Genomic DNA, 14,143 nt, shown 5'->3' with positions numbered 1-14,143 from the left:
AAAAAAAAAAAAAAAAAAAAAAAAAAAATGGAGTATTGGTTGGGCACGGTGGCTCACACCCGGCAATATTTTTAATTTAATTAATTAATTTAATGAGACAAGGTCTCTCTCTGTCACCCAGGCTGGCGTGCACTGGTGCAATCTCACCTCACTGCAACCTGGGTTCAAGCGATTCTCCCACCTCAGCTTCCTGAGTAGCTGGGACTACAGGCACATGCCACCATGCCCGGCTAATTTTCTGTATTTTTTGTAGAAACGGGGTTTCACCATGTTGCCCAGGCTTGTCTGGAACTCCTGGACTTAAGTGATCCACTCACCTTGGCCTCCCAAAGTGCTCGGATTACAGGCGTGAGCCGCTTGGATCAGTAATTCATTCCTTTTTTTTTTTTTTGAGACAGTGAGACTGGAGTACAGTGGCATGATCTTGACTCACTGAAACCTCCACCTCCCGGGTTCAAGCAATTCTCTTGCCTCAGCCTCCATAGTAGCTGGGATTACAGGTGCGTGCCACCATGCCCGGCTAATTTTTGTATTTTTAGTAGAGACGGGGTTCCACCATGTTGGCCAGTCTGGTCTCAAACTCCTGGCCTCAAGTGATTCGCCTGCCTCGGCCTCCTGAAGTGCTGGGATTACAGGTGTGAGCCCCTGTGCTTGGAGCATCTGATACTTTCTGTATGTCAAATTTGTAGGCATTGGACTACTTCCTGCTCCATATTTCAGCATGCACACCATTAAGTAGAATTTGTATTTGTTTCCAGATTTTTTTTTTCTTCAAAGTGAAAGATATAATTGTCTTAGTTCAGGCTGCTGTAACCAAATAGTGTAGACTGTGTGGCTTAAATGACAAACATTTGTTTCTTGCACTTCTAGAGGCCTGAGGTCAGGGTGTCAAATGGCTCATTTCTTGGTGAGGACTTTTCCTGGTTTGCAGATGGATGTCTGCTTTCTGTATCTTCACCTGGCAGGGTGGAAGGGAGATCTCATGTCTTTTTCTCCTTTTTTTTTTTTTTGAGACGGAGTCTTGCTCTGTCGCCCAGGCTGGAGCGCAGTGGCTGGATCTCAGCTCACTGCAAGCTCCGCCTCCCGGGTTCACACCATTCTCCTGCTTCAGCCTCCTGAGTAGCTGGGACTACAGGCGCCTGCCACCTCGCCTGGCTAGTTTTTTGTATTTTTTAAGAGACGGGGTTTCACGGTGTTAGCCGGGGTGGTCTCGATCTCCTGACCTCGTAATGCGCCCGTCTTGGCCTCCCAAAGTGCTGGGATTACAGGCTTGAGCCACCGCGCCCAGCCTCTTTTTCTCCTTTTTAAGGGCATTAATCCTGGCCGGGCACAGTGGCTTACGCCTGTAATCTCAACACTTTGGGAGGTGCAGGTGGACAGATCACTTGAGGTCAGGAGTTCGAGTCCAGCCTCACCAAACTCGTGAAATCCCATCTCTACTAAAAATACAAAACTTAGCCGGGCGTGGTGGTGCATGCCTATAATCCCAGCTACTGGGAGGCTGAGGCAGGGGAATCACTTGAAGCCGGGAGGTGGAGGTTGCAGTGAGCTGAGGTTGTGCCGCTGCACTCCAGCATGAGCGTCAGAGTGAGACCCTGTCCCAGAAAAAAAATAAATAAATAAGGGCATTAATTCCATCATGAGGATCCCACTTCATGATCTAACATAACTCTCATTGTCTCCCAAAGGCCTACCCCCAAATACCAGCACATTGTGAATGAGGGCTTCAGTGTTTGAATTGGGAGAGACACACACATTTAGTCCATAGCAATGCACAAGCCTTCAGTGTACAGTCAACGAATTTTGACAACTGCATACACCCATGTAACCAAACCCCTATCAATATCTAGAACATTGCCACCACCCAATCATCCCTTCATACCCTTTCCAGTCATTCCCCACCCCATAGGAAACTACCACTATTCTGACTTTCTTTTTTTGAGACAGAATCTTGCTCTGTCACCCAAGCTGGAGTGCAGTGGTGCGATCATAGCTCCCTGCAGCCTTGACCTCCTGGGCTCAAGGGAACCTCCTGCCTCAGCCTCCCAAAGTGCTAGCATTACAGGCGAGAGCCACCACTCCTGGCCTGTTCTGACTTTTTTCACCACAGATTAGTTTTGCCTCTTCTGGAATTTCCGGTAAGTGGAGCCACACAACAGGCTCATTGGTTTCTGGCTTCTCTCACTTGGAGCTGTCATTTCCAGCCCTTCCTCGTGATGCAGATGAGCACTGAGGCCCAGAGAAGTGCTGGGACTCATCCAGCGCGATCCAGTACCTAGCGGCTGTAACCCAGTGCCCCTGGCCCCTATCCGCACTGCCCAGCACCTCTAACCCCCGCCCATCCTCTCCCCACAGGGCGAGAGGCTGAGCCACGCTGTGGGCTGTGCTTTTGCCGCCTGCCTGGAGCGAAAACAGCGACGGGAGAAGGAATGCGGGGTCACGGCCGCCTTCGATGCCAGCCGCACCAGCTTCGCCCGCGAGGGTTCCTTCCGCCTCTCTGGGGGTGGGCGGCCTGCTGAGCGAGAGGCCCCGGACAAGAAGAAAGGTGGGTGTTGCCCCGAGCACCAGCAGGGCACAGAGTGGGCACAGGGTACCCAAGGTCAGGGGACGGGGGGCTTCAGAGGTACAGGGACTCAACAGTTTACAAAGCAGGGGATGCTTCAGGCCAGGCGCCATGGTTTACGCCTGTAATCCCAGCACTTTGAGAGGCGAAGGTGGGCAGATCACTTGAGGTCAGAAGTTCGAGACCAGCCTGGGCAACGTGGTGAAACCTCGTCTCTACTAAAAATACAAAAATTAACCGGGCATGGTGGCCTACACCTGTAATCCCAACTACTTGGGAGGCTGATGCAGGAGGATTGCTGGAACCCTGGAGGCAGAGGTTGCAGTGAGCCAAGATCACGCCACTGTACTCCGGTCTGGGCAATAGAGTAAGACTCTATCTCAAAAAATAAATAAACAAACAAGCAACTTCCATGGAAAGAGTTCTTTGGGCAGTATTCTAAGGGCACACTAAGTGGTTTACTATCCACCAATTCAGGGCTTTTCAAGGCTTTTCTCTTTTTTTGTTTGTTTTTTTTTTTTGAGACAGAGTCTCGCTCTGTCACCCAGGCTGGAGTGCAAGGGTGCGATCTCGGCTCACTGCAATCTCCGCCTCCCGGGTTCAAGCAATTCTCCTACCTCAGCCTCCCGAGTAGCTGGGATTACAGGCATGGCTAATTTTTGTATTTTTATTAGAGACAGGGTTTCCCCATGTTGGCCAGGCTGGTCTCGAACTCCTGACCTCAGGTGATCCACCTGCATCGGCCTCCCAAAGTGCTGGGATTACAGGCGTGAGCCACCATACCTGGCCTTCTCAGGACTTTTCAACCTGTGTATCAAGACCTGTGAAGCCAATTTGCTGTACTGTAGCTGGCTGAGTTGAGGTCTAATTCTGTTGCCCAGGCTGGAGTGCAGTGGCGTGATCACAGCTCCCTGCAGTGTCAAACTGCTGGGCTCCGGTAATTCTCCTGCCTCAGCCTCCAGGTAGCTGGGAATATGGGCACACGCCACAGCATCTGGCTAGTTTTATTTTTATTTTTTGTAGAACTGGGATCTTGCTGTGTTTCCCAGGCTGGTCTCAAACTCCTAGCCTTAAACGATCCTCCCACCTCAGCCTCCCAAAGCACTGGTGTTATAGGTGTGGACAACTGGGCCCAGCCCATGTGGCTGGCATTTTAAAAAATGAAATCAACCTGGGCAACATAGGGAAACCCTGTCTCTACAAATAATTAAAAAATTAGCCAGGCATGGTGGTGCAGCCTGTGGTCTCAGCTACTCAGGAGGCTGAGGCAGGAGGATCACCTGGGCCCAGGAGGGAGAGGCTGCAGACAGCTGCGATTGTGCCACCACACTCAAACCTGGGTGACAGACAGAGTGAGACCCTGTCTCAAAAAAAATAAAAATGAATTTAAAAACAATGAAATAGAGAATCATAGAAAATATCAGAGTATATTGAATGACATAAGGGTTAAATATAATTTAATGATACTTTTATTTGAGTGAGAGAGAGAGTGTGTGTGTGTGTGTGTGTGTGTGTGTGTGTGTGCATGTAAGAGGCTACCATATAAAAGATATCTCTTACTCTGGATTGCCATCAAGAAAGTTTGAAACATACTTGGTAAAACTAACTTTCTAGGTAAATGGTTACTTTCTAAGTTCTAAAACTGTGTGTGTGTGTGTGTGTGTCACCATATAATTTAATTAATTATTTTTTACTGTGAATTCTAGTTTACGGTTTTTGGGAAAACACTACTTAGAATTTACAAAAAATTTACCATTGGAAACTGATCCCGATTAAGGGAGACTAATGAGATTTAACAGGTATTAATAGATGCAAGATGTGATCCTGAATTGGATCCCAGATTGTAAGGGGAAAAAAAAGAACATCTTTTTTTTGAGACAGAGTCTGTCTCTGGCACCCAGGCTGGAGTGCAGTGTCGCCATCTCAGCTCACTGCAACCTCCGCCTCCTGGTTTCAAGCAATTCGTATGCCTCAGCCTCCTGAGTAGCTGGGATTACAGGTGCCCACCACCACACCCAGCTAAGCTTGTTTGTTTTTTTTTTCTTTTTTGGAGACAGAGTCTCGCTCTGTTGCCCAGGCTGGAGTGCAATGGTGCGATCTCGGTTCACTGCAACCTCTGCCTCCCGGGTTCAAGCAATTCTCCTGCCTCAGCCTCTGGAGTAGCTGTAATCCCAGGCATGTGCCACTACACCCAACTAATCTTTTTTTGTATTTTTAGTAGAGATGGTATTTCACCATGTTGGCAAGGCTGGTCTTGAACTCCTGGCCTCAAGTGATCCTCCCACCTCGGCCTCTCAAAGTGCTGGGATTATAGGCGTGAGCCACTGTGTCCAGGCAGGCTTTTGTTGGATTCCAAAACATTTAACATTCACCACCTAAACTGACCCTCTCGGAGGCTTGGGAAGTAGCATGAGATGCTTATCCCAGGTTTCTAGTTGGCAAACTGGAGCCCAGAGAGGGGAGGGGACTTCCTGAGGTCACACAGTGAGTGGGGGCAGAGGTGGTTTCTGGTTCCAACCTGTCCTGGGCTGTTTCCACTGCCCTGGGCCAGACCTGCATGGGTGCCCCATTGTGTCACGATGGGAGAAGCAGCACTGGGCGACATCCTTCTGGGAGGGGCTCTCTGGGCCTGAGTTTAATCTCCATGGTATTCAAGCCACAGCTCGGGGAGGCCCTGGTAGGAGGGTAGGTGTGTGTTCGTAGTTTGGCAGGGGTGAGGGGAGCCCTGCCCTTGAAGAGCCTGCCTCTCCTGCTGAGTCTGGAGGTCAGGCTTCCTCCCAGAGGACAGAGAACAGTCTCAGAGTGGAGGGAGCCAGGCTGAGAGACCAGAACAATCTGGAAAGCTTCTCAGAGGATGAAGCATCTAAGCCATGTCTAGAATGACTGGAGGAAGGGAGGAGCTCCTTGAGGTGGGAAGAAGGCTGGGAGGTGGGAGACAGAGGGGAACAGACAGTGACAGAGAAAGACGGAGAGACAGGCCAGAGGGAGACAGGGCAGGCAGTCATTTGGAGCATGGGCTCCAGAGTCAGCCTGTCCTTTCCTAGCAGTGTCATTTGGGCATATCACACTGGGCGTTTGGTCTCAGTTTCCACATCTGTAAAATGAGGATCGTATCAACCCCATGCGTAGTCGTGTGGATTGAATGAGTTAATACTTGCAAAGCATCTGGAACAATGCCTGATACGTTATTCCGGCACCAAATAAATGTTTGTTAAATGATTGGAAAGGGAGATAGAGGGTCTTCGAGGGAAGAACGGTGAGAGCAGCAGGGCAAGACAGAAAGGGGCAGGAGGCTGGAGAGACACAGAGGGTGAGCCTGGGGGACGGTTTTCCAAGGGCCACCTGGGGAAGAGGATCTTGACTTGGGTGGGAGTGAGGAATATCTCAAGGCTTTGACTAGCTCGTCTTAAGGGCAGGACTCACTGACAAGGAAGGCAGCCTTGGAGAATGACCCAGAGAACCAGGTGGGAGAGGCCTTGAATGCCATGGTGAGATATCTAACCATCCATCTCCCCCATGTCTCCAGCAGAGGCAGCAGCTGCCCCCACTGTGGCTCCTGGCCCTGCCCAGCCTGGGCACGTGTCCCCAACACCAGCCACCACATCCCCTGGTGAGAAGGGTGAGGCAGGCACCCCCGTGGCTGCAGGCACCACTGCGGCCGCCATCCCCCGGCGCCATGCCCCCCTGGAGCAGTTGGTTCGCCAGGGCTCCTTCCGTGGGTTCCCAGCACTCAGCCAGAAGAACTCACCTTTCAAACGGCAGCTGAGCCTACGGCTGAATGAGCTGCCATCCACGCTGCAGCGCCGCACTGACTTCCAGGTGAAGGGCACAGGTGAGCCCTGGGCCCAGTGGGAAAGGGCACTGGAATCAATTGGCACTATCTGATGTGGGCAAGGGATAGAGGCGAGATGGTTCACACTGTGATTGATTTGCACTGTCTGCCATGGGCAAAGGAGAGAGAGGTGGAACATGTCATGATCGATTAGCAGTGGGCAAGGGAGAGGAAAGAGACAGCACAAATCAGGATTGATAAACCATGTCTGCTCTGAGTAAGGGATAGCAGAAAGGCATCAAAAGTTATGATTAATTAGCAATGTCTGGTGTGGTTAAGGAAAAGGAGAAAGATGACGCACGTCATGATTAGTTAGCAAAGTCCGCTATGGACAAAGAAGTCGGGTATGGATAAGGAAGTTTGCCATGGGCCAGGGAAAGAAGAGAAGCAACACTGTTGGCCTGTTTTTGCTCAGAAGTGGACTGAAGCACTGTAAGTTAATGCGTGCTCTCTCCCTCCAAGCATTTGCCTATGAAATCTGGCTAGGTGAAGGATACAGGTATTCCTCAGGCTCTAAGGAAAGGAGGATTGCGATGGATTAGCAATGTCTGCCTAGGGCAGAGAGCATCAAGGGATGGCAAAAAAGGCATCACAAATCATGATCAATTAGCAATGTCTGCTGTGGTTAAGGAAAACAAGAAAGATGGTGCACATCATGATTGGTTAGCAATCATGATCTCCTTACAGTGTGTGTCATGGGCAAGGGAGAAGAGAGAGTAGCAAGAGTGTTATGTTTTTACCCAAAGGGGAGACTCCCAGAATTTGGTCAGTAGAAACATGACATGCAGGACACCAGTGAGCTCAGAGATCCTAGGGGTCAGGGGGCATAGTGATGGATCAGGGATGTTTGTTGTGGGCACAGTTGAGCAGAGGCAGTACCCATCACGAAAAGGAGCAGCACCTCATAATTGATTGGCATTGTCTGCCATGGCTGGTGGTAGGAGAGAGGAGATATAAAGTCCTGTTTTACTTGAAGGGAAGATGGAGTTACAAGGATCTGTTTCTTCTAGCACTTGGCCAGGGGAGCCATGAAGTCTGGACAGGTGATGGGTACGGTGAGCAAAGAGCTCCGTGGAGGAAAAAATTGTGTTTGATTACTAATGTCTGCCGTGGGCCAGGGAAAGGAGACAGGTGGTATACGTCATGATCTAAAAGCGATGTCTAGCCAGGTGCAATGGCTCATGCTTGTAGTCCCAGCACTTTGGGAGGCCAAGGCAGGCAGATCACTTGAGCCCAAGAGGGGTTCAAGGATCCCTTGAAGAAGATCACTTGGCTAAACCCTGTCTCTACAAAAAAATACAAAAACTAGTCTAGTGTGGTGGTGCATGCCTGTAGTCTCAGCTACTCAGGAGGCTGAGAAAGGAGAATTGCTTGAGCCCAGCAGATTGAGGCTGCAGTGAGCTCAGATTGTACCACTTCACTCCAGCCTGGGCAACAGAGTGAGATCCTGTCTCAAAAAAAAAAAAAAAAAAATTAAGAACAATGTCTGCCATGAGAAAGGAAGAAGATAGAAGTGGCATGCTACTGAGTTTTGCCTGAGGGAGGCAGGCAGAAGGGCTGTCTTCCCCACCAGCAGCCAGTGAAGCCATGTGGTCTGGCCCACTCTCTTGTTCCTGGATGCCAAATCGGCATCGCCTACCCGTTATGGCCTTGGGGATTGGTGTGGGAGGGTGTTGAGCTGTATCCAGGAGGCTGGGCTGCTCTAAAAGGTAACCAGTGAGCAGGTGCCCACCCTTGTTGAGAGTGACGCATACTCACTCCATGCCTGCAGCACTCCTGGGCCATCACACACCCTCACATTTGCTGTCCTTATGCAGCCTGACATCAGGCACACTCCCCAGGCTGTCACACACGCTCCTGAGAGGTGGCAGGAGCTCCAGGCTTTATTTAGAAGCCTCACACTCCTGTGGCCAGCTGCACGCTCACTTGGATGTGACTTGCCACACAGAAATTTCACATACATAGACATCGTACCTTCACACACATGTCACACATGCTCAGAAGTCACAAACTCAGAGTCAGGTATACTCTCAAGTCACACACACTCCAAAATCAGAGTCAGAAGTCACACATGGCCAGACGTGGTGACTCACACCTGTAATCCCAACACTTTGGGAGGCCAAGGAGGGAGGATCACTTGAGCTCAGGAGTTTGAGACCAGCCTGGGCAGCACAGCAAGGTCTCATCTCTACAAAAAAATTTTAAAAATTAACCTTTATTGTTAACCAGGTGCAGTGGCATGCACCTGTAGTCACAGCTACTCAGGAAGATTGCTTGAGCCTGGGAGGCAGAGGTTGCAGTGAGCCAAGATTGTGCCACTACACTCCAGCCTAGGCAACAGAATGAGACCCTGTGTCAAAAAAAAATAAATATTTTTAAAAAAGAAACACACTCAGATTTACACACCTTCACAGATCACACACCCAGATTTATGCAAACTCCAAAGCCACATGTGCAGATTCATGCACACCTGCAAACACACTCGTACATCACACAGCAGATGCACTCACACCTGGGAGTCATGCATCAGGACGCCACACACCTGGACTCCAGTCACACTCAGATGCCACAACCTCAGAAGCTACATGCCTGTATGGATGAACATACACAATCATTGTTGACATTGGCTGTCCCACCTGGGCGCCCCCACAGCACACCTGCAGACTCCTACGGCCAGTTCTGATGTTCACTGGAGCATCTACATGGCCCCTTGGAGACAGCCATTGGCTAAAATGTCACAGACATGTGTCACACACCACACATGGCAGTCCTTAATTGTTTATTTGGATGGTACCTTTACTCATCCCAAGCGCTCGCGGGGCCGCCATGCCTGCTCAGTGTCTCCTGCCTTGCTGGCACAGGTGCATCTCTGCTCTCATGATGTTTGCCATAGGTCAGGCTGGGTGGGGTGGACAGGCCCCACTTCTCTGCCCAAAGCTGGACAAATGGTCCCTAGCCAGTGAGCGACCATGCCACAATCCATTCAGACTGGGCCCATGGGCCATGTCCTTGCCATGCACATGGTTGGGCATATTTTTAAACTAATATATGTTGCTAAATATTTTAGACATCTCTTCTGGTTTGTGGCCACACACAAATCTTGAGGTCCTTGGTTTGGGGTCCCTGTTACAGTCAACCATCAAATATCACACACTAAGTTGATCATTCTGCCACTCAGATGTGACACACACATGTGTGCAGTTATTTGGCGGTCATGGCCACTTAGTTACTACACCAGGAAAGGATACAGGTCACAAGAGAGGACCACCAAGGGCGTGGGGTAAAGGGCGGGGCTGCGGCAGGGCCTGGGCCTGTTTGCTGACCTCCGTCCTGCCCTGCTTCCCAGTGCCTGAGATGGAGCCTCCTGGCGCCAGCGACAGTGACAGCATCAACGCTCTGTGCACACAGATCAGTTCATCTTTTGCCAGTGCTGGAGCGCCAGCACCAGGGCCACCACCTGCCACAACAGGTAAAGCCAGGCTTTCTACTGGGCAGACACCCTGCATGTCCCTCCTGTACCCCCTCCTCTATCCAGGGCTACCCAGACACTCCAGGGGTCTTGGGATCCTACAGGCTTAGAATCATGGATCACCTCAGAGCCAGGGGATCATCCTAGAACCATGGATCATCTTAGAGCCATGGGATTACCTGAGAATCATGTGATTAATTTAGGACCATGGACCATCTTAGAGCCAGGGGATCATCCTAGATCTGTGGATCATCTTAAGAGTCATGGGATTACCTCAGAATCATGCAATCACCTTAGAACCAGGGATCATCTTAGAGCCAGGGGATCAGCCTAGAACCAGAACCATGGGATTATCTGAGAATCATGTGATCATCTTAGAGCCATGGATCATGTTAGAGCCAGGGGATTATCCTAGATCCGTGGTTCATCTTAGAGCCATGGGATTACCTGAGAATCATGCAATCACTTTAGAACCATGGATCATCTTAGAGTCAGGGGATTATCCTAGACCCATGGATCATCTTAGAGCCATGGGATTACCTCAGAATTGTGCAATCACCTTAGACCCAGGGATCATCTTAGAGCCAGGGGATCAGCCTAGAACCATGGGAGTATCTGAGAATCATGTGATCATCTTAGAGTCATGGATCATCTTAGAGCCAGGGGATTATCCTAGATCTGTGGATCATCTTAGAGCCATGGGATTACCTGAGAATCATGTGATCACCTTAGACCCAGGGATCATCTTAGAGCCAGGGGATTATCCTAGAATCATGGATCATCTTAGAGCCAACGGATTATCCTAGAACCATGGATCATCTTAGAGCCATGGGATTGTCTGAGAATCATGTAATCATCTTAGAGCCATGGATCATCTCAGAGCCCTTGATGATATTAGAGCCATGGAATCCCCGTAGAACCATGGGATCCCCTTAGAACCAAGGGATCATCCTAGAACTATGGATCATCTTAGAGCCATAGGATCACCTTAGAAACACAGATCATCTTAGAGCCAGAGGATCATCCTAGAACCATGGATCATCTTAGAGCCATGCGATTACCTGAGAATCAAGTGATCACCTTAGAACCATGATTTATCTTAGAGATACGGGATCATCTTAGAGCCATGGGGTCATCTCAGAGGCATGGGCTCATCCTAGAATCTTGGGATCACCTTAGATCCCAGAGATCGTTTTGGAACCATGGAATCCTTGAGAACCGTGTATCATCTTAGAGCCAGGGGCTTATCCTAGAACCACAGGAGCACCTTAGAATCTCAAACGCTGTAAATGCAGAACTCGAGAATCTTAGAAAGCCCCACCCTAAACTGTCGGACCTTACTATGTTAGGATAATATTATACATGTGGAGAAAGATCCATGCAATCTTAGAATCTTAACTCCTAAAACAATACATTCTGAAAGTATTAGAGAATCAAGGGTGATATTCAAAATGGCGAATACTGGCTGGGTGTGGTGGCTCATGCTTGTAATCCTAGTACTTTGGGTGACCGAGGTTGGGGGATCACTTGAGATAGGAGTTTGAGTCCAGCCTGGGCAACATGTTGAAACCTCACCTCTACTAAACATACAAAAAATCAGCTGGGCGTGATGGTGCGTGCCTGTAATCCCAGCTACTCAGGAGGCTGAGGCATGAGAATTGCTTGAACCTGGGAGGCAGAGGTTGCAGTGAGCCAAGATAGGGCCACTGCATCCCAGCCTGGGCAACAGAGTGAAACTCTCTCAAAACAAACAAACAAAACAAAATAGTGAATAGGTTTGGCACTAACCAGTCAGAAGGGCAGTGGAGCTAGGAGGATGTCAGTCCTACTTAGACTTTCCCATCATAAGACCTTAGAAGCTCAGAATTGTATGTTCTTAGCACTCCAGAGCCATTATGTGGTCTAGAATGGTGAAGTCACTTGCCTGAAGTCAGCAAGCTACGGAGGTGCAGAGCTGGGATTCAGAGGCAGGCGGTCTGGCTCCAGAGTCTGTTCTCTGATCCCCACACCATGCCACTTCCCAGCCTGAGGTTCTTCTGCTGAAGCCCTTGCCCCCTCACCTGTCCCTCTTCTCTCTCCAGGGACTTCTGCCTGGGGTGAGCCCTCTGTGCCCCCTGCAGCTGCCTTCCAGCCCGGGCACAAGCGGACACCTTCAGAGGCTGAGCGATGGCTGGAGGAGGTATCACAGGTGGCCAAGGCCCAGCAGCAGCAGCAGCAGCAGCAGCAGCAGCAGCAGCAGCAGCAGCAGCAAACAGCCTCTGTGGCCCCGGCGCCCACCATGCCTCCTGCCCTGCAGCCTTTCCCTGCCCCTGTGGGGCCCTTTGACGCAGCATCTGCCCAAGTGGCTGTGTTCCTGCCACCCCCGCACATGCAGCCCCCTTTTGTGCCCACCTATCCGGGCTTGGGCTACCCACCGATGCCCCGGGTGCCTGTAGTGGGCATCACACCCTCACAGATGGTGGCCAACGCCTTCTGCTCAGCTGCCCAGCTCCAGCCTCAGCCCGCCACCCTGCTTGGGAAAGCTGGGGCCTTCCCACCCCCTGCCATACCCAGTGCCCCTGGGAGCCAGGCCCGCCCTCGCCCCAATGGGGCCCCCTGGCCCCCGGAGCCAGCGCCTGCCCCAGCTCCAGAGTTGGACCCCTTTGAGGCCCAGTGGGCAGCATTAGAAGGCAAACCCACTGTAGAGAAACCCTCCAACCCCTTTTCTGGTGACCTGCAGAAGACATTCGAGATTGAACTGTAGCCCGAGCCGCCCCCCCACTCCATCATCTCCAGGTGCCCCACGCCTGGGGGTGGAGGCACAACCTCTCCCCTAACCCTGCTCTCTGGGGCTGCGCCCCTCAGCACCCTCTCAACACCCCCCTCTCTCAACCACCCCAACAACCACTACAGAACCAACATTGTGACACCCAGGTTGGAACAGGATGGAATTCAGGGATGGACCCAGCCTGGCTAAGGGAACCATTTCACTGCCGGACTTAGGCTGGCAATGCCCCCTTCCCCCACCCCAGACACAGGGGTTGGCCACAATCCCACTGAATGCCCTTGGTTCACGCTCCATTTCCTAGTTTCTGTTGACCTCCCACCTTACAGTGTTGGACAGGATGGGGGGGGGGACACTTGCTTAGGGGCTCTCCTGGGCCCCACACCAGTGCCCACCCCAAATCTGGTCGTCTCCTCCCCCCATACACAGCACAAGCTAAGGGCTGCCCTCTGCCCACACGCTGCGTTCACTGCCAATGCTGTACTCACCCCCATTGCCCTCCAACTCTGGGGCCCATGTGTTCCTTGAGCCAAGGTCTCATGGGGGCTGGGGCCAAGTTGGGGGCCCAGGAGGCGGGGAGGGAGGAGGAGGAGAAGATGCGCAGTTACCTCATGTCCGTGCCCGCTGGGGAGGGGTCTGGGAAGAAGGGGAAGGGGTGCCTGGCGGGTACTTTTCTATCTTTTATTTCCAGATTTTTTTTGTATCTAAACTTGAAGATTTGTATTATACAAGGACAGCCAATAAAGGAAGACTATAATGGTGCCCCTCGGGAAACGAGGGTGTGTGTAGGGCGCTGGTGAGGCCCCATAACCTTTCCTCCTGAGTCATGGACTGAAACGGAGTCAGAAGGGTGTCCCTGAGTGAGAACCTCCGAGTCATCGCGTGGTACCACTGACTCAGCACCTGCCAGGCAGGTATTCAAGGAGCCAAAATTAATCACCCCATTTATGTTCCTTACAGATTTAGAACCGAGGAATAAAAAACATTATAAACTGCTGGCCGGGCGCGGCGGCTCATGCCTGTAATCCCAGCACTTTGGGAGGCCAAGGCAGGCAGATCACTTGAGGTCAGGAGTTCAAGACCAGCCTGGCTGACACGGAGAAACCCCATCTCTACCAAAAATACAAAACTTAGCCAGGCGTGGTGACAGACACCTGTAATTCCAGCTACTCAGGAGGCTGAGGCACAAGAATCACTTGAACCCAAGCAGCGGAGGTTGCAGTGACCTGAGGTCGTACCACTGCATTCCTGCCTGGGCAACAGAGCAGCGGGACTCTGTCTCAAAAACAAAAAACAAACTACTTCAAATTAGTTCAATATTACTATTTTAATGAGTCAGGTTGGTAATAGTATATCTTTGCCCATGCTGGCAAATTCTTGTTTTGTCAGCATTTTCCATAACTGCCCAAAGTGTCACCTGACGTGGCAGCGTTTTGCAGTCTTGCTATTGTTTCTTGAGTCCTTTAATCTACAAGATGTATTTTTAAAGCTATATAAATTTTGTTTCGTTATAGC

General features: G+C 50.9%; 1 protein-coding gene across 3 annotated transcripts in view; it reads left to right on the top strand.

Moving 5' to 3' along the window:
- The window catches only part of NUMBL (NUMB like endocytic adaptor protein), a 25,201-nt gene extending 11,799 nt beyond the window's left edge, over positions 1–13,402 (top strand). For 2 of the 3 annotated variants that reach the window (XM_017887419.1, XM_017887420.1), the window contains exons 7-10: positions 2,356–2,545; positions 6,090–6,395; positions 9,742–9,864; positions 11,946–13,402. In XM_017887419.1, coding sequence (XP_017742908.1) covers positions 2,356–2,545; positions 6,090–6,395; positions 9,742–9,864; positions 11,946–12,607 — 1,281 coding nt within the window. In that variant the 3' untranslated portion in view covers positions 12,608–13,402. The remainder of the gene's footprint in view (positions 1–2,355; positions 2,546–6,089; positions 6,396–9,741; positions 9,865–11,945) is intronic. The other variant, XM_017887421.1, reaches the window with a different exon arrangement.
- Positions 13,403–14,143: the final 741 nt, after the last annotated feature.

Source organism: Rhinopithecus bieti, unplaced genomic scaffold (genome assembly GCF_001698545.2).
Source record: "Rhinopithecus bieti isolate Rb0 unplaced genomic scaffold, ASM169854v2 scaffold_15776, whole genome shotgun sequence".
Classification (NCBI taxonomy): domain Eukaryota; kingdom Metazoa; phylum Chordata; class Mammalia; order Primates; family Cercopithecidae; genus Rhinopithecus; species Rhinopithecus bieti.
This window is presented reverse-complemented; position numbering and strand designations above follow the sequence as displayed.